This window comes from Anopheles coustani, chromosome 2 (assembly GCF_943734705.1).
Source record: "Anopheles coustani chromosome 2, idAnoCousDA_361_x.2, whole genome shotgun sequence".
NCBI lineage: Eukaryota > Metazoa > Arthropoda > Insecta > Diptera > Culicidae > Anopheles > Anopheles coustani.
In genome coordinates, this window is record NC_071289.1 from 63,418,166 (window position 1) to 63,438,407 (window position 20,242).

At 42.6% G+C, this 20,242-nt stretch overlaps 1 protein-coding gene across 1 annotated transcript in view; it reads right to left on the minus strand.

The window, feature by feature from the left end:
- Window positions 1-905: 905 nt before the first annotated feature.
- LOC131265513 (tyrosine-protein kinase Drl) overlaps window positions 906-20,242 on the minus strand; it is a 52,683-nt gene continuing 33,346 nt past the window's right edge. Inside the window, exons 7-12 of the mRNA XM_058267788.1 lie at window positions 18,133-18,334; window positions 17,137-17,296; window positions 15,400-15,549; window positions 13,906-14,122; window positions 10,250-10,329; window positions 906-1,017 (exon numbers count right to left, since the gene is read on the minus strand). Coding sequence (XP_058123771.1) covers window positions 906-1,017; window positions 10,250-10,329; window positions 13,906-14,122; window positions 15,400-15,549; window positions 17,137-17,296; window positions 18,133-18,334 — 921 coding nt within the window. The remainder of the gene's footprint in view (window positions 1,018-10,249; window positions 10,330-13,905; window positions 14,123-15,399; window positions 15,550-17,136; window positions 17,297-18,132; window positions 18,335-20,242) is intronic.

Genomic DNA, 20,242 nt, shown 5'->3' on the forward strand with positions numbered 1-20,242 from the left:
TACTGTTTTTCATTGCTGGTTTCATTTTACACTTTGTTACAACTTTGCACAAATTTTCTCGTTCATTTTCTCACTGGACGAATGTGTTGTTTATTTTTGTTTCGTTTTGCACCTCTGTTTTTCCACGTTCTTTCATACTTATTTGCTAATCGAGTACAATAAATACACACATCTACACAACACTTTCTGTGTGCTTTTGTCCGCTTCGAGGCAGGACAGCACGCGGATTCCACTCTGAATAGTTTGATCGGGATTTCACTCATCTTTTTTCAATTGCCGTGAATTGTTTCGTGGTTTTCGATAGTATTTCATTTTTTTTTTCGGTACGCCCGCTGCGTACCGCGTGGAAAACAAACGGGAGAAACCGATTTTTTTCTTCCCATCCACGATCAATTCGCTTCCATTTTTATCGTTTCGTTTTGTGAATTTTTCTACCAGCGAACGATTGCACAAAAATTTCCCAGCAGCTTCGCGCTTCGATGCTATTGCAGTTGCGACCGACGTGTTGCGTTTCCGATTTAGTCACGTTCCTGGAATTTCGGTCCGATGGATGGTGAGGTAAAAAAGAGGGACGAATGGAGAAAAAAAAAACCCGAACCACTCTCCCCGATCCCCCAATATAAGTGTCCCCGTCGTGTCGATGCACGGACGATGTCGTCCTTCCTTCCTTCCGGTCGGGTTCGCCATCGTCATCAGGTGGGGGCACGTCTGGCCGAGGTCTGGTTTGCACATTTTCTCACAGCTCGCACGGGGATGGACGTTTTTCCGACGACGCGCTCGACGTCCATTTCCCTCCTTCATCCGGTATTTCGGCCGGCTTCCTTCGGACCGGTCGTCACGCGGCGAGAATGCAACAGAGCCGGCGAGCCGAGTGAACGTGGGTTGCCACGAACGGACGCCGCACCCTAGATGTACTTGCCCAGGTCGTCGTGAAAATCGTGCAAATAGGCAATTAGCTGGGGGAACGATGGCCGCTGCTTGTAGTCCGCAAGCCAGCAACAGGACATTACGGTGTAGCTGCGGGAAAAGCGGAACAAATGTATGAGAAAAAGAGGGAAAAAGAGAAAGAGTGTGTGTGAGACAGAGGGAGCGAGTTAGGGAAACGAGAACACGGTCGTTAGATTTCTTGATCGATTCCGCACCGAAACAGGCGGCGCTAAATGAATGGAAATGTTTCAACTTTCGAAGCAATTTGCATGCACCCGGAGGGAGGGCCCCGGGGGAAGGGTGTGAGGTAATGCCATTTAATAACAGGGACACTTTTTGGGCCGTTCAAGGATTGGTTTTTTCACCCTTCTTGCTTTTTTTCGCCCGATGTCCGATGTATTTCCGTGCCATGCTTTGGTGCATGCATCGGACATTTTAACGTTAATTTATTCAGGTGTTGAACATTGGCGCTGTTCAAAGTCGGGAAATAGCAAATAACTAGGGGAGGGGAGGGTTTGCCGGAAAAGTGCCAATGCAGTAGCAATGTGTGTTTGTGTCCGGGAGACTATAACTAAATTAAAGTGATTTTCCTTCGAGTGGCAGCAGCTTTGGTGAGCGATAGAGTAGTTAAAGAATTTAATTAAAAAGGACAGACAATTTAGCATCTATCCTTTTTGTTTGCTTGTTACACGTTCGTTTTTCCCAAAACTAATTTAGTCACGTTTCCCTATCAGCTTATCGTGCTGAAAAGTGTGACAAAATGTTCCAGTGCCTTTTTTGCAAAGCCATGAAAAAGAAACTGTGCAGGTTTCAGCGTAGCACAATTTTTTTAAAGTTTATTATTGTTTTTTTAAGAAGCAGGAAATCTGTCATAGTTGTAGGTTTAATAATAAATCCTGGAATAATACTGTAGGCAAATATTTGAAGGTGCAGAAAGAAAACCAACAATAAACAGTGTAGTTATGAAATGCTACTATGATGATGATATAAAAATAATATGTACATTTAATCTAAAACAACAGAACGTTTCGAGCAAAGATGATATAATATTTAACATGAAAACTGAAATAAAAATAATGTAGGGTAATGTGAGGAAATATGCCCTCCTTGAGCGGACAACTTTTATTTCCCGCAATCCAGTCAAGAAAAATAATCGAAATCATCACAGATTCATTTTTGCTTCTCTTTTTACTTCCAAAAATAATAAACCGACGGTAACGCACGAAGATTATTGCAAGCATTTTTGTACGTGTATTTTTGTTTCAGCTGTAACATTCTCGTATTGAACAAATTTTGATATTTTGAGTATTGTGCTTATCATTAACAGCAGTTCATTCGACTCCACATAAGCCGAAGCATGTTACCCTCTGAAGAGGATGTTTTAATTTTTGCTTCCACAACCAAAATGTAAGCATTACGAACCCAATTTTGTTCAGTATTTGTTAATTTATTTGTTTACTTGATTGCAATATATTATTTTAACACTCTTTTTAGCTGAAACTGTCGTTAGGAATTCTTGCATGATTTTAGAAACAATTGAATTTATCTTTTTTTATCTTTTAAATCTGGTAGTAGAGTCAAAACATTCAAAATGTGTAAGACTTGCCAATGAAAATATTCTCTTTCTTTGTTTTGTTTTAAATTGCTGAATTCAGCTAAAAAGGGGCCACACTTTCTGTGGTAGGGGAACAAAACCATCAAAATATTAATAAAAAAGAGTAAATCATGGCAAACAAGCTCATTTAAAATGTATCTAAGAACGTATTTTACAGGCATTTGAGTAAATAAAAAGTAAAACTAGTTTTAAAACACATGTTTTACATATATGTTTTAATAGTACAGCCTTGTAAAAGGTAGCTTATCTGTCGGCACGGCCAATAATATTTTTTAAAGTCACTAAAACCAGCAGATAATCAAAATCTTTTTTAAATTAAACATCATGTCGCAGCGAAACTGGAAGGCAATACTTTCTATCGTATTCTCTACTTTAAGTTTACTATTTATTTTAATCTTACATTTTATGTCAAAATCGTTTAAAGGAAACGCAGGATTATCCGAGAGTACTCTTGCAAGTTATTTTAATAAAAAATATTAGCTATGCAAACATAGCCTAAATTCGGTCCGGCTTGAATCGAATAGTCTTTATCATGCGTCCTATATCTAGAACTTGCAATGAAACCTGTATCGCAAAAAAACAGAACCCAACGACTGTCCGGACCGGAATGTCGATCAGCTCACCCTCGCCAACAGCATGCAGTTATTTTAATGAACTTTTTCGCGACGAAATGGCATAGAACACCCACGACCCATTGGCAATTATTTACGATGGCTTAGAGGCTGTGCGCATCTCATAAAAGCCATTGGACATCGGCATTGGCTCTTGAAAAGTGGAAATAGGACGACAGTTTGGGCGTCTCTAAGCACGGCGCCAGATGGGATCCATTCCGTCTGCACTGCAATAACCATAACCGACGAAATCAATGGAGTGTACCGCGGGAAGAGACACACGATTTATGAACCGTCCCGGCGAGGCGATGGCCGTCCGAAAAATTCATTTCCCACCCAACGCGAAGTGGCGAACGTCTTCGATAATTGAATTAATAAATCTAAAGTGATTAATTTGTCTTTCAATTAGCTTGCCGCACACAACACGATCGTGTCCTGTGGTGAGCGCGTCAACATTTTCAATCGTCCAACGTAATATAAAGTGTTTCGGGAAAATAGATGGTGCGCGGGAAGAAACCGTTTTTTGGTGTATTTATTTCAGTTGATTGTTTCCTAAAGCAATTTCTTTGGCAGCGATGGAGCAGCCATTCGGTTCTCGGTTCAATTGGCTCGCAATGATCTGCGACGATCTACTGGCGAAGGGAAATCGCCAAAGGAACCGAGATGGGCCTGGGGGGACCATGTTTTACGCCACCCATGGTGTCCCAGCCCTGAGTGCAAAAGAGGAGAGTCAAATAATAAATTCGCTGTTGTTTTATGGAGGATTTCACTTTGGCTTGTCCGTTGATCCGGTTTGTCGCGGATCGGTGCAAGAACGCGGGGAGGCATATAATTCGAACGCCCGCTGTACTTATCGTGGCTTTCTTGTGTCTTCCAGTTTGGCCGACGAGGGTTTTTGGGAGGCGACCGAAAAAATATGATTGCCCCCCAACTGCTTAAGCATTCATTATTCAGTTGACTCTGCTTTGCATAAAAGCTGTAAACAATGGTCAAAAACTTGAGAGCCCTCGACACGACGAACGCTCATCCACTGAGGCGCAGAAGGGAATGCTGGCAAAGGATTACGATGGACGAATTGGCTCCGTTTGAGCTAGTTTGCAGGGTTCTTTCCGGCCGGCGGCGTTCGTTTGTGGCGTTACTTGTTTCTTCTTGCTCTGTTGCTGCCATGGCCGGGGGGAGGGCGGGGTTCGTCCGCCGGTTGAAACATCTGCAACTTCCGGATCTGCGGATGGAAGGACCGAATATCATGGATGCTCAACCATGCTGTCGCCTTGTGGACGCCGGACAAGAGCAAGAGCGAAATTAAGAACAGAAATATAACACCAACTACCCAAGAGCCAAAAGAGCAATTCTGCTTATGAACACAATGCGACGAACGGAAAAGGGGACAAGGCTGGGGAGCTTATACTTCTGTTAATTTCATGCTGTATACACATTTGCAGCAACATTGGCCTGCACAGCATCATCATTTTTATGATACTTGGCCGTTGGTAGCAGACAATTGGTCTGTTTGAAGGAGAGGTGAAATCGATTGCTACACAATTAAAAAACAATTCAAAAAGAGAAAACCTGCTCAAAGAAACGTTAAGAAGTAGCGGAACACTAATTAATAAATAGTGAAAAAATTAGCTAACATTTCATTAGCAATTTAAGCTGCTTTCTAGACCAGGGGTCGACACATGTTTCCTAAAAATGGCCCGGTGGTGTAAAAGAACCCGACATCAATTCGGAAAATCAGTTTTCCAATCTAGAAAGTAACATTAACATAATATAACATATTTCAAAGCTTTTGCTTCTACCGTAAAATTTTATATTTTTTCAACATATTGTTCGTTTATTGTACTTTCTATTAATTATTTTTATTTTATTTTGACATTAATAATCTACAAAAATGTACAAAATAATTGAAATAGGTCAGCTTGAAGAATTGATGGTTCAAAATTTGGTTTCGTAATTATATCGAAATGCATTCGTTGAAACTTGTTACATGCTATTTTGCCGCTGCATTGTGGATGAGATCCGCAAGACTGGGTAATTGTACAAGACCCAATAGATCAAATCTCGCCTAGTATTAAACACCTCGTTTTAAACTGTTGATCGTACTTTTTCTAGGAAAAAATGAGTGTGATATCGTGAACAAGTCCGATCAGAGGGTTGTTTTTTCTGAATGTTGTTCTAAATTCTTTTTAAAGGTCCGGATACAATCAGCTGGCGGGCCGGATTTGGCCCCCGGGCCAGACTTTCCCATATGTTAGCAATGGATGTATCGAAAATTGAATCAATGAAAATTTTCATCATGGGAAAATAAAATCAAAAATGTGTAATTCTTACTAACTGAGTTGTGAAACAATTGAAAAATGGACATTGAAAGGTTTCAAAATATGTCAAAATTTGTGGAAAACGGATAAAACACCATTCTTCTGGGTGCTAAGGTTTTCCGTTTAAAAGGCAAACATTGACGAAACAGGAATACGTTATAAAATCTCTAACATTCAGTTTAGGTTTGGATATCACCAAAACAACAAAGTTTTGATAATTTAAAATTCAAATCCAATCACGCGACTTTTGGTACGTTTTCGGATTTTATTTCAATCAAAATTTGACAATTTTCTTATTCGGTGATGTTTTCCCCCAACCTCAGGTCAAGCGCGCCGCCGACATTTGCAACCTAATGACTTTGACGTCAATAAATCAAAGCAAAAACGCATCAACCCGCGGAGGATTTGAAAGTTTTTCGCCTTTTCGGAATGTATTTCGTTATGGAAACCGTTGGAGGAAGAACCGACGAGCGGCTGGAGAAAAAAAAAACCAGACAAAAAATCACGGGACGATGGAAAAGTCTGTCGTAAAGTCGTTTCTCAAATGGAACGAAACTTTACAGTTTATGTGATGGCCCTTCCCACACACCCGATGTTTGGCCCTCAAGACAGTTTCCTCGCCTAAAGCACAGTTTATGATTGTCGTGATACTGACGACACTTTCTGGGGGCCAGCATACTTTAGAGAAGTTTGGCTTTTTGTGTGTGTATGCTTCCTCCACTTTGGGGGTGCTTCGGTGTTACACGAACTGTAACTGAAACATTTCGAAAATAAAAGAAGCAGAGGGCAACGGTTTCGGTTCACATTCTATCCGTCGAGGAGGAAGGCAAAGTGATGGCGTGTTCCAACTAGCGTTGTGTTTTTCTTTCGCAGAGTGGTTAACGAATTGGGTGGGGTGGTTGTTTCATCGTTTGTTTACCAATGTGTGTGTTTGTGTCCTCCGTGGATGCTGTTTCCACCGTTCGGTACTTGTGTCTTATTTAAAAAGTTGAATTATTCAACGCCATTAGCCTGCAAAGCACGAAAAGCCCGCCCGCGACTCTTGGCTGTGGGAAAATCTCCGCGCTGGGGAAAAACAAAATCGGTCCAACTCGGTTCCGTTGCAAGCGATGGACAGCTATTCCCCCTCCATTGGGGTGAAGTTACTCCTTGCATTGCATTTAATGGCTTTTTATTTCCTGTACTCCCGCTTCCTTTTCGACGCTGGATTGCGATATTGTTTGTTATAGTTTTTTATTTCCCGTTGTTTGTGCTTTGAATGCCAGTCGTGCCACCCACAATCCATGGGTTCACTTTTTTGCATTGAGGTTTCGTTCTCCTGCACCCAAACAGCAGCGAGGAAAAGTCGTCCCCAACGTGTCAGTGGTTTAGAGAGATAGTCGTGCCCAGTTTTAGTAACTTTTGGTTTTGCGCGTGCTTCGCCTTGGCGAGCGTTCCTTCCCCAACGCGTTCGGTACAACTTTTTCTTGCAATTCCACGTACATCCATGCAAGCGGTAGCTAATGGGGTAGAAGGCTTGAGCAACTGTACGGAATAAATGAGCATTAAATTTTGTCATTCTGTGCCGGGGGTAGATTCCCCGCCTTCCGATGCTTTCCCACAACATGAGAACGTAGTTTCAAGTAAGAGGATAGTAAAGTACACAACCGTTTCCTTCGTGCGATAGCGATCTACTTCGATAACGTCGTCGTGGAAAAGTGGGCAAAAACAGACAATAAACGGGCTGGGAAAACGGACATTCGTTTTCGCTCGCGAAGGTTGTCGTGATTGTCCAGGAGGATCCCGGGATCGAATGGATCCGGGATGGAAGAGAACATCCAACGTCGCCGACCACTCGGTTGAGGCGTGTCGGGTATGCAAATGCTTTCGCCAAACGGACGCGCGATGTAAGGAAAGGGAGCAGCTAGAAAATGGTTGAAAATAATGCGAATGATAATAGTAATAATAGCCCTAAGGAACGAAAGATGTTTTCCTTGCTGCACGTCGGGCCACTGCCGTTGCTTTTTCGGTAAATATTTAGTCAAGGAATGTTGCTGGCAACTATTAATATCTTGTACACACGATTGTGTCCTTTTGTTTATTTACTCGGCAAAGCAAACCCCGCAAGAGCGTGCCCATTTGCCCGCGCAACTCTCCCACTTCAGGGCATCTCTTGTAAGAAAACTCATGTGGCTTTGTGGCACTTTGAGCGAGTCTCGTTTCAGAATGCCTTCTCGGAATGCTAGCGCAACGGTAATGTTATTCATAAACACCTTGAGGGCTTTTCCGCCCCACGGCCAATCGACTGCCGGCCGGGTCAGTGCCAGCCCCTCTGGCCTGGAAAGCATGTGTGAAGCATTTTTACGATCCGTGCAATGACGTTTTATGGTTGGACATAAAGTGCAACTTTACAACCGTCACGGGTGGCGCAATCGTGCACTAACTTCAGTTCACTTCGCAGAATTTCCGAGGGTGGGGGGGGGGGGGGGGAAGGAGGAAGTTTGTTTTTCGGATGCGGTGGGGTGGTTTGGTTTGGTTTTTCTCACCTTTTGTTTTCCACCAGCGATGGCCGAACGAGAGTATGAACACAAATCAGAAGTATTTTCCCCACACCCCAGGCCGTTGGTGTCGATGATGATGGGGTGGGTTTGTTTTCCCACCCACCCTTCGACAGTAAAATGCAACTTCTGGCATGCCTGAAAGACACACAGTACGGTATGTGTGCGCGCGTGTGTATTTAACGACAGCAATTTGATCATTTGCACCTTTTTTACACGTTTCATGCTCATGTTCGGTTTTTCGCGCGTATCCTCATTCCGGGACAAATTGTTCCACCTCCTCCCCACTCTGCCCGGGAGAGGAATTCAAATTGGCAAACCCTCCTCAACGCTTACAGGCGTGCGTGCGAAGCTCGTAACGTACGTGTGTGCCGCGCACCGGAAGCTAACGATTATGCGAAAGCTCGGCGCACCCGATGGTGAATTGGACGAAATGAAATGTTGCTTTGTGTTACAGGATGAAAATGGCGGAAACAAAATAAAAAGAACAACCCGGCTCTTTACAACATATCAATTTACTCAGCTTGTATGTTAAAACTTCTAATGAAAGGATGCACTCAGCCTCACCGAGCATCCATCTCGGGTGATGATGAAGGATAAACATTTTACGGCCTGTTGTTAGAGATTTGATTATGGCGAACATTTTCCACCCCGTTATGCTTTCGCCACACGTGTGCCGGGAATTAATTTTGGCAACGTTTTTAACGATGAAAGATGAGGCGAGATGGGGTGAGCTGTTTAAGGAGGAAATGTACCGGTTTATGAGCGGTAACGGTAATACGTACAGTTGGAAATTTAAAGCTTTATAAATTCAGCCAAAATAAAGAGTTGGACGAAGAAGTGAAAAGGCGTGATATGATGTGATAAAATCTTTCAATCAATCAGTACTAAAACAATATAGGTGTACCGTTAACAGTTTGTGTAATAATTTATGAATGGTAATGTAGGTTGGGTTCGAATCCCAACCGAGACCGGGACCCTCCCCTGTACGAGAGGACTGACTATCCACGTACAACAGGGCAAACAAGTCTCGTAAGCCCTTAACGGGCAGGCATGACCAACAAGGTCGTTACGCCAAGAAGAAGAAGAAGAAGAAGAATGTAGTATAAAAATCCAATGACCAAATCGTAGATTGTGCTATTGGGGAAGCAGTTGATGCTGTGAAACAGATTTTTAATCGCTTTTTTTTCTGTATATCAAATAAAACATTACTTGAAAGTCGGTTAAGTATTTGCACCGTAGTTGAAATAAGCAATATATTTACAGTCGCTGCCACTGATCTTTACGTCTAACTCAGTCATAATTGAAATAGCGCATCACCTTCTGTCTCTAACGCATCTGAGTTTATCGTTAACTTTTCAGCTTTGGTCTCGTGTTCATCTGGTTTTGTCTTCAGAATTCAATTTTTTCGCAAATTCAATTTTGTCGCAAACAAAACATTGGGTAATTTAGAAGGTATGTAAATATGCAAAATAGTTGTTTGCACTAAAAAGATTATATTATTATTATTTGGCAACCTAAAATGAAGAAAATTAACAAAAACTTAAAGCAATTCTAAAGTTTTGGTCCTGACCAAATTAAAAAACTATATATATCCCCGAGCTCGAATCTCCTCATTTGCGGATTTGGAAATGAGCAAAGAAAAATGTTCTCGGAGAATTGCTAATCGGCGCAAGCTGATTTTAAAGCAATGAATTAATGTTTATTTATGTCACAGTGTAATTATCTAGGAAACCACAATTTTTTTTTTTTTCATTTTAATGTGTTCGACAAGAAACAAAAGCTGATGAGTTAGAAAAAAACTTAGATGCCAAGAACTTTAGAGCCAGGAACTGATGAGCTATTTCTTAATTTGGACAGCAGCCGCTGTTTTCGAGTTAAATTTTTGTGCCAACCGCTGTTTTAATACTAACATAAAAAAATGTTATTCGTGAAACATAATTTTTAAAATTTTAAAGTTACTTTATAATTAAAAAAAAAAACAGTTTCAAAAAATAATCAAATATGTCGACGACATGGAGCTCCGAGTAAAACAAAATACTGCAGTATAAAAAGCACACCATCCTCGAAAGTACTTGATTAAATCGTGTCCATTTCGTCCATCCGCTTAAAGTGTAATCAAAATAAAGGTTCGACATTTCCATAATTTAATCATTCACGCTAACCGATCGAGTGGAAATCGATAAAGAAGAGTTGAACCCGACGGGAGGGAGATGAAAAGCAAAAAAAGGTTATACTTACAACTCGTCCGGACAGTTGACTGGCTGCGCTAACCGATAGCCGTCGCGGAGATAGGCCGATAATTCGAAACAGTCCACCTCCTGTGGAACGTAAAGAGAGAGAGAGGGAGATAGAGAACGGTAGGAAGAGATTGGGATGGAATAATACGGTAAAATCGAAACATGATAGAGGGGTGAGTAGAGCAATACACAACATCACAGCGCATTAAACATAATCCATTACATTACCACTATTAAACGGGCAAATTGAGTCCGAACTCCGAAAGGGGGATGGGTTTCGAAGTCGGGAAGGAAATTCCAACGAGGGCCCAGTCAAAGGCAACCAGGAACGGTACAGGGCTCGGAAAAGGACACCCAAGAAAAACAAAATAGGGGAGCATTAAGAACAATTCATCCGTTCAGGGATGCGTTAAGTGAGTGTGAAAAGCAAATAAAACTCCTGTAAAGGCGGCCTGAGCGAAAGGGGTGAATTGGACGTACGAAATGCACTCGAAAGAGATACCCCGGGTGTGGTGCGAAGGAGCGAAAGAGAACGAGAGGTGTTAAGATATCAAGAATGGAAGAAGAAACGAATCGGGAAGGGCGAAAGGGATCAAAGACAATGAAATAATTCAGTCCCGGTAATCTGCAACGGATGCCGAGCGTCGGTTTCGGTTTCGGGAAAGGGGAAGTGAGGAGCAGGAAATGGGGGAATCCAATATCGAAAAAATGCGTCACATTTGTTTCACTTCCTCTTGAACGCCGGACGACTGGAGGAAGTGACCATTACGATGGGAGTGATAGCGGAGGGAAGGAGTGATTGTTTGCAATTATGTCGCACAGGAAGCGCCAAAGGATCCGAAACATGTTGCAAGGAACACAAGCGAAACTCATAAGACATAGCACACGGACAAAAAAGGGGCCGGTGAACCATACGGGAGTGAGTAAAAAAGATGGCCCCGACAAAAAAAGGATGCTCATAATGGCTGAAAGGAAACGGGAACAAAGCCGGAGAGCAAAACAAAAGAGGAAAAAATTTCTACCAAAATATCTTCCCATACAGCGACGGCCAAGGGAAAGGGGTGTGGGGTTTTTATTGCCCGGCCTGAATATTTTCCTCCCGGCGAGTGGAAAAGCGGAAAACGAAAGGTCGAGGACAGTGTGGAGGTGGCAGATGAAACGAATTCTTTCATGTAATGAGCTGCGTAATGAAAGGATCCATTTGCGCCGGAAGCTGGTTGGTGAGGGGGAGGGACGCTGGAACGGTGGGGGTTGCTCTTGTCCGAGTTGTTGTGAAATTTGTGTTTTCTCAAATGTTTCCTTCCCCCCCACCCGTTTTCCTTACTTCCCCTTTCATCTTCTCTACAGTCGACGATCGCCATTATTACCGCAACCGATTGGACTGAAGCCCGGGCAACATTTCGGTGGTTCCCAAGCGGTGGGTGGAGATAACCATTGGGTGAGTACATAAGAACACATTTTCATGTCGTTTTCCATGCCGCCAAAGTGTTGGCTCAAGCTGCCACCGTCTTCACGCAGCCGGGGCGCATGAAGGATTGAAAACGATTAGGTGGATTTATGAGTGACTCAACAAAGGAGACAACAATGCAATCACGATGATGCCTCCGAGGACGGGAGGAACAGACCACCCTCACCACTCACACCCTTCGTCCGGGAGCTCGAAATGATTATGATTATTGTTGCGCCGTTGAGTGTTATTACATTGGCGGCTACGTCCGCAGGCATGAACCACAAATGGCCGGGGTCTCGGGAAGTAAAACGGGCCTTACATGTTCCCCCGAGAGCACTTTCAAGGATGGGCTTTTTTCCACCCCCGGGAAAAACGTTCCTCAAATGCCAGATGTAGGCTGATCCTTTTCACATCTCACTGGCTGAAAGAAGAATCAATTTAATTAATTGACTGTTGTTTATTATTAATTCATAATCAATGTAATGGTTCGATGATGGAAGACATCGTTTGGCGACGGATGTTAGGTAAAGCGTGTGTGGCTCCCGAAACTCCCGAGCGGACTGTGAAACGACTCCAACACCGTGGGGAAATGTGTTCACATTTTCTGTTTATTTGGTTACACTCGAACGGACACTTTTGACCGTTACGTTTCGGTCCGTTTTGGGGATCCAATAATTTTGGGAAATATTGTTGACAAAAAATCACAAGGACGGGCGTCTTCGTCCGTTCGATGGAGCACACCAGATTAGTGATGTGCGTACTGAGTTAGATTGAATGAGTGAGTAGAATCTTACTATTGGATTGATTGATTTAATTCCTCACGTTCCTTGTTTTTTAATTTCCTTTTTGATTTGAAACCTTATCAGAGATTTGAATCCTTAAAGAATGAAAGAGTAAGTAAAAGAGTTGCTAGTTGTCACATAGATTCAACTCCCAAAGAACGAATTCTGAATTTCATCTGAAGAGTGAGTAAAAAAGTTACCAGTCGCCACGGAGATTTGAATGCGTGCCACAAAACTAATTTCAATTAGGGATTCACATGACAATTAGGGATTCAAATTATAATCAGAGACTCCAATCTAGATCAGAAACTCGATGTCTGTCAGGGTAGTAAAATAAAATAAAATAAAAGAATAAATAAACTAGAGAGAAAGGATATTAGTGATGAATGATGTCTGGTTGGGATAACAAGACCTAACTCTTTTTCTCACTCTTGGGATTCGAATTCCTACTTAGGATTTTAATCTGTTATAGGGATTCCCTATTTGAGACTCCCTATTTGGGGCTCGAATCTCTATCTGCGATTCGAAACCCTCCTTTCGGATTTGAATTGCTAGGGCTGTTAGCAAATCTTTTACTTGCTCCTTCACTCTTCAAGGATTCGGAGCCCTGATAAGGATTCAAATCTCTGTTACAACTAATAGCATATTTTTCGCGTTTTAAAACACAAAAGAGTAACTAAAACATTTGAATCGCCGTGATGATTTAATTCAAATCTCTAAAAGTAGTTTTTATTCCCATCACTACACGAAATGTCCGTCTTTATGCGTCGATGTGGCGCGAGGTTGTCCCATCCAAATTACTGTCGTCGAGTTTGGAGTGGCAAGCGTGTACCAGCGGAACTAGGTCAACACCATCGCCATTATCATTAATGTGAGGGAGGTTTGGGGCAGGCGTCCAAAGTGCGGGACCGTTCCGATAGACATATTACGCTCCGGACTCCGGTCTGGGTTCGCGTCCATCTGTTTGACCTAGCCTCCTCCACGGTTTGGTGTGTCATTTTATGTCCGTTCCGAGAAGTGTCAAAGCGAGCAATCGACCGAGCGATGGACTCTTGTAGGCTTCCTGTGTAGGAGGGAACCGGACTCGTTCGAAGGTGCTTCAACGGCCGGACCATAACGTTGCTGTAAGTGACGAAATCATAAACAAACAGACGGATCCCCTCAACTCCCAGCCATTACCGGCACTAGAGGGAAAGGCGCAAAGGGACATGTTGTCGGGGTATTAAAAACGGGACGAACCGATGCTCGCCTGCTCGATGGGTAAATATAATATTTTAATGCACACAAACACTGACGGCTGATTGTGATTGATGTAATGCCATAATGGAAGGATGGCGGTGCCCTCGTGGGGGCCTTTTCCCATCGCAAAAGACACCCTTGAGTGGGCGATATTAAAAGGCTAGTGTGTTCGGCTCGCCTACTCACCTCGAACGGCATGGCGGCCAGCGTCGCCAGCTCCCAAAGCAGGACCCCCAGGCTCCAGATGTCGCTCGATGCGGTGAAGAACTTCTTCTCGAGTGTCTCCAGGGCCATCCACTTGACGGGCCGGTTCTCGTTGTCCCCGAGACAGTGGTAGTCGTTCGGAAAGACGTCCCGCGACAGCGCGTTATCACAAACCCGAACGTTTAGCTCGATGTCCAGACTGAAAAGTGAGTAGAAATAGGGAAAATTAAAATAAACATATAGAAATCTAGTATAAGTCACACTAGCTTTTGAAACGAAAATCGAAAAAAGACATCTATAACATCCAATGAAAAATCATAGGAAATAAAGTTGCAAATTTAACAAACCAGATAATGGAACACACGCAAAAAACATATTAGTTTAGTCTGCTTATAAGGCTAAATGGAAAATTAGACAACTTCTTGTTGCCAAATATGTTACTATTGTGTATAGATTGCTATTTGTTTTAGCACTTTGCTTGATGATTGGTGTGTTTAGATTTAGATATTTGATTAGATATTTGATAGATCATTTTTTGTTTCTGTGTTTGTTAGTTTTGAGTTTGGTTTATGTGCTTTTCTGCATATTTTACATTTAACAAATATTTTAACTTTATTTGCACAAATTTTTTATCTTTGTTGTATCATAACAAGAAAATTAAAACGAATAAATTGAAAATTTAGTATCAGTAATTCTAATTTTTGTTTATTATAAAAACCGATTTATTGTATAAAACGGAATAAAATACGGAAAAACTACGAATGAAAAATCTTACAAAACAAAGTTGCAAAACAGACAATAAAGTCTACAAAACAATGTGGACAACATATGTAAATAGAAAAACCATCTTTGTTTGATCTGGGTGTAACCTTAATCAGAAAATTGTATAATTTCTAGCACAAAAATACCCAACATGTCAAGATTATTAAAAAAATTAAAATACTGAATAGATAATGTGGAGAGCGTAGATGTTTTAAAAGTAGTTTATTTTTATTCAGTTAGAACGAATTAAATTGAAGACCGCCAAGGGATTAGGTTGAACCGCGGGTCATGGTGTATAATGCGCCTGTGCGTTAGCAAGCCGGGATCAGAAGAATCCAATTACATTTTTCTTCAGCTAAACGTGGGTCGACGTGCAGCCCAAGGCCGTTTCACGAGAGCGATATTCTAGGGTTTTGCTTAAAAAATGTAGTTCGTTCGGAAGGATCGCTGCGGTTCGCCGAAGTCCCCGACAAGGCTGGTTGGTGAGTAACAACAGCGCAAAACCCTCGAGTCTCAAAAGCGGGTTGTGGAAAAAATGTGTTTATGTTTGGGACGACTTTTCCATCCCTCGCCCCCCCGAGGGAAGGCCATCCGATTTTATTCAGTTTCACGTTACAGATGATGTGATGTTTATGCGCTCGATGTCCGTTTGTTCCCCTCCCGGGTGGCGTTAAATGATGGAGCCCATCCGTCCCCGATTCAAAGTACACTTACACACAGTTTCTGGTGGCAATGTCCTTGTGCAGCACGCCGAGCGAGTGTAGGTGCGAGATGCCGCGGGCCACCTGAAGGCCAAACTCCACCAGCTGTCGGGTGCTGAGCTGCGAATTTTGAATTCCGATCTCCCGGCAGCTTTGCAAGTACCTGAAAGAAGCGGAACGGAATCGGACATGAGAACGGACGCGGACGGACAGATTGGCAGAAGATTGGTTTTAAATTTATGGTGATTTGCTTTTGAGGTTTCCCCATCATCTCCCTTTCCACTCCACAAACTGGGGAGTTATTTGCTTGCCTATTGCTCTCCGGACGCTCGGGTTCCGGTTCCGGGGACTTGTTTAGATGAGTTTTCAAGTCTTCGGGCTAGCCGTAGCTCGGGGAGGGAGTTAAAAGGATAATTCGGGCGGAAAAGGGAAGATTTAAAAAAGGTGGAATAAAATGTGTCTTTTTATACGTTCCCTGAAGGGAAAAAAGGCATATGTTTTCGGGATGTTTTTTCGGGACGACGAAAAAAATCCCACAAAAACCACAGCACAGATTGAGTAAACATCTTCAGAAGAAAGGGAAAACGCACACCTAAGAAACTTAGAACAAAGTTTCTTCAAAAATTGCAAATCGTATTGAAATTGATCATTCAAATAATCGAAAAATAAAATTGACGTTCGACGGAAATTCAACGGTTTCGGCGAGAACTTTCCTTCTTTTTAAACCTTTCGAAAGGACTGTGGGGTAACAGAATTTCCCATCCTGTAAGGTTTTCCCCCGGCACCCAGGCATGTTTTCGTCCCACACATTCAACCGAACCCGACGTACTTGTACGGTTTCGAGGAAAAAACAAAGCCACACGAAACAAGCATGTTGTTATGTTGCCCAACATTTATGCTGCAACATGCAAAGCCTGTCCAGAGGCACGAGTGGGTGAAAATTCGAAGAAAATGCTGCTGAGAAAGCTAGCGCCGGGAACAGAATGTTTTTCTCCGATCCATTTCACTTCATCCTATCAAAGCGAAGCGAAGTCGATGGTTTTTCTCCCCATTTCCATTGGACGCTCGGTTAGGGGTTTTTTGGCTTGCTAATGTCTATTTGATAAATGTTTCCCCGTTCTATCGCTGGCCGAGTGGTGGCGCGCGAAGGGTAGCCAGGAGCGGTTTCTTAAGAAATCAAAAAGAATACGGAGAAAAGGGCGGATGTGGAAAGGATGACATTTCGTTTGTTGCTTTGCATCGCGGCCACCATCGTGGGGCACCAAGATGGCGCGGGGGTTTTTGTTTGTCTCCGCGTGTCGTGCCAACGCTGCAGGTGGTTTTTCCGGCCGAAAACGGGTTCCTTGGCCTCGAAACGTCTTTAAAGACGTTTCTTCCACTCGCTTCGCATTGGAAATGCGGAGTGTTTGTATGTGTGGGACTTTGCCTATCGTTGTTTTTTGTTTTGTGAAAACAATAAAAAAAAACACCTAACACGACTCGTGAAATCGAGCCCGACAAAAACAGTACGCTGTCATGTAATGTTTATTCAGGAACTGATCCCGGGTTGGGATCGTTTTTCCGGCCCCGCTGCTTGGCGTTTTCCCAGTCGGGCTGTGTTGTTTTGGCCCCGTTTCGTATCGTTTCCGGCCACTGTCTATCAGTTGCAGTTTGGTGCAAAATGCCTCCGAACCCAGGAACCACCCCGACGGTGGCGCCGGGCAGTAGATAAATCTTCGAACATCGGTGCAGGGAGCTTTGTTTTACTTACAGTTTGAGATTTCCTTTGGCGGTGAGCGGATAGGCAACCTTCGGTGGCCCCGAAAGTTCGGTCACCGCAGCGACCGGGAAGAGGATGTTCGGGTGGGAGATGCCGCACAGAGTCGAACCTTCCGATAGTAGGTAAGCCACCTGACTCAGCGAGGCACCATCTGGGGAGAGTGGAGAAAATGTTGTAGTTTTTATCTTTAAGGATTGGTTTTCTTTGAACGCCACTTGTTCTCTTAATGTATAGCATTGGTAAATAAAGAAAGCTTTGGTTTTCCTTTTATTTTTATTTTCTTCTATTCATCTTTTTTCTACTGATTGCCGGAAAATTAAAGTTAAAAAAAGATAAATCGATAAGGAATATATCGAGTTGATGTTTTATATTTTAATTACATCATCCTACTGCTATAAGGGAAAATAAAAAGGAGATTAATTGATTTTATTGTTAAACCACGGCCAATTTCATTCGACAGCTTTCTTAGAGTTATGAAGTCCAAATTTAAATTATGTCTAGGAAATATGAAGGAAATTAAAAAAAACGAAAAAAAATCGAAACGTGTATGGAAACAAAAATTTTTCAAAACTTACTTTAATTTATGAAGAAAATCAACAACATATTTAGGTAATATGAACAAATAATATAATTAAAATCTAAATGAGAAAAGTCATTTCAGTGAGTTAAATTTGTCTTTTGTTTCCATATTCGTTATATAAAAAAACATGCAAAAATTAAATAAATCATGTACTAATATGGAACAAACAATTGATGGTACCTTTCTTCATTTGTAGCATAATTAGAAATCATGCATGCTTGGAGCAAATACAATTTAATGATAATTTAATTGCATGCTTTATGAAAAACATGCAGCAAAGGTGTAAAAATAATGAAAAATCATGTCAAAGAGATGTTAAGAAAAGGAATAACCATACACGTCTACATGGAGGAAAGCTTCCTAGCAAAAATTGTCAAAAATGCCTTTTAAAACATGCACCGACTTACCAACAACAGTCTTGATCAACACGTCTCGCGTTTCGCCCAGAGGATGATGCAGGATGCCGCTGTAGATCCTGCCGTACGTGCCCTCCTGGACGAGCTGCTGGCAGATAATGGTGCCCGGGGACACGGCGATCCTTCGCAGCTTGTCCTTCGGGTTCGAGCCGTTGCTGTGGATGCTCCGGGCCGGCGTCGACAGGCTGTAGACCTGCCGGGAGAAAAGCGAACCATTAGCGTACCGTCTCGGCAAAAGGCGTGCACACAAGATGGTGCCCCCGGGTGCTGGTGGGAAAACCCGGATTTGCGGCAAATCACAGCCAAATGAACAATGCCAAACCAGTAAAAAGTCTCGTTCACTATTCTCACGACGACGTTACGGGATTTAGGCTGCTCTCGTTAGCCCGGCCCGGTGACTGGCTCGAGCTTTGGAGGATATTTCCAAATTTCGGCACGGCCCGTCCCTTTTCTGCCATTACTGGGCTGACACATAGAGCCGCTTTGTTTTTTTTACTGTACCTCAGCACGGAAGCGACCGAGCGACGAGAATATTAAGGTGAATCCTTTCGTCGTTTGGTGCCCATTTTCGGCTGCCTATTTGCGTCAACGACTGTCATTGCTTATTAGACGACGAAAGCTGTCCGCCACCGAGCCTTTGGGTACTTTTTTTTTTTTGAGGGAAAACGGAAACAGGTCGAAGGACACTGGGAGGGACGGTTCGCATCGGATTTCACCTACCGGGCTGCAGGATTGCGTGTCGAGAAGACATTTCACACGTTTCCGGGGCAGCTTGAGAAATGAGCCCATTGGTCTCCCCCCTCGCCGCCCCTTTTCATACCAGATAGTCGAGAAAATCAAATTTCAGGGCCTACGATCGTTGAAGGCGTCGTAGTGAGCTGCCACACAGCTTTACGACGAAAAACAAGGACCAACGGCGAAGAACGTCATGTCCAGGATCGAACGACGACCACAAGATGGAAAGGATCACCGAACGACCCGACAGACGGTGTGTGTGTATGCGTGCTTTGGGCCGATGGAATTGGTTCGTTTGCGTCTTCATACTGCCGATTGGGATTGGCAGGGGCCATGTTTATGGCATTTCATTGATGATTAGAGAAATTTGATAAGCCAACTAAAGCTGCGCCAGCACAGCAATCGTGTCGGAGAGTGGGCCCGACGGAGAGACAACACATAAACCCGGTGTTTGTCGGTGTTTGGCAAATCGGTTTGCCGTGAAGTTAATGCCCCGGCATTGGGCTCGGGCTAGGTATTGCTTTCATTAAGCTTTGGATTAGTTTCGCTCTTTGAACGGATTGTGAATGAGATCGGTGATAGCGAGGTGATGGAGATGCCCGATAGCCTTCAAGGATGCGATTCTTCGAGCCGGTCGCGGGAAGGGCGTGTGGTTTTGGTAGGCTTTCATTAGCACCAGGCAATTGTTTCAGCTGGTTAGATCTTAATTTTGATATGGGTTAAAGTTTACTTTAACTCGATTTGTTTCTGAGGTTTTGTTTATAGAATTTTCGGAACAATCAACGAAGTCCATGGAGATAGTATATCTAAAGTAAATTAATTATTCATCGTACAATACGAATTACATGGAGACAGTTTCCATCAGTTTTAAATTCATGTTTGAAGAAGAGAAACAAAGAATAACATTTTAAATATTGAGTCAAAACCGCTTTCGCGTCTGAGAGCTAGAAATCTCCTAACATTTTATTCAATCCAAGATAAAGTTCGCGACGAAAGAGAAAGATCTGATGTTAAAAGCTAATTTTCTTCAAAGGTTTTGTTTATAAACTTGGAGAAAGAAATAAAACCAAATAAACAGTGATCAATCTCGAAAAAGAAAAACAAGCATTCGAGCTTTTTTGCTCTAAGCAAAGTTGTTGTGCTAAAGCTAATTAAATAACATTTTTTCGTTATCAAGTAGTAATATAATAACAATAATATTTTGAAATTCGTGTTTAAAGAAGATCTTTTTGTTCTCAAGTAAAAAGAGCGTTCAAGTTTCCTTGAGCTCGTCGGTTATTTTGTTCAATCAATTATCTGATGTTATAAGCTGGTTTGCTAATCATCAACCAAGTCCTTAACCCGTAGAACATGGATGAAGAAGTAA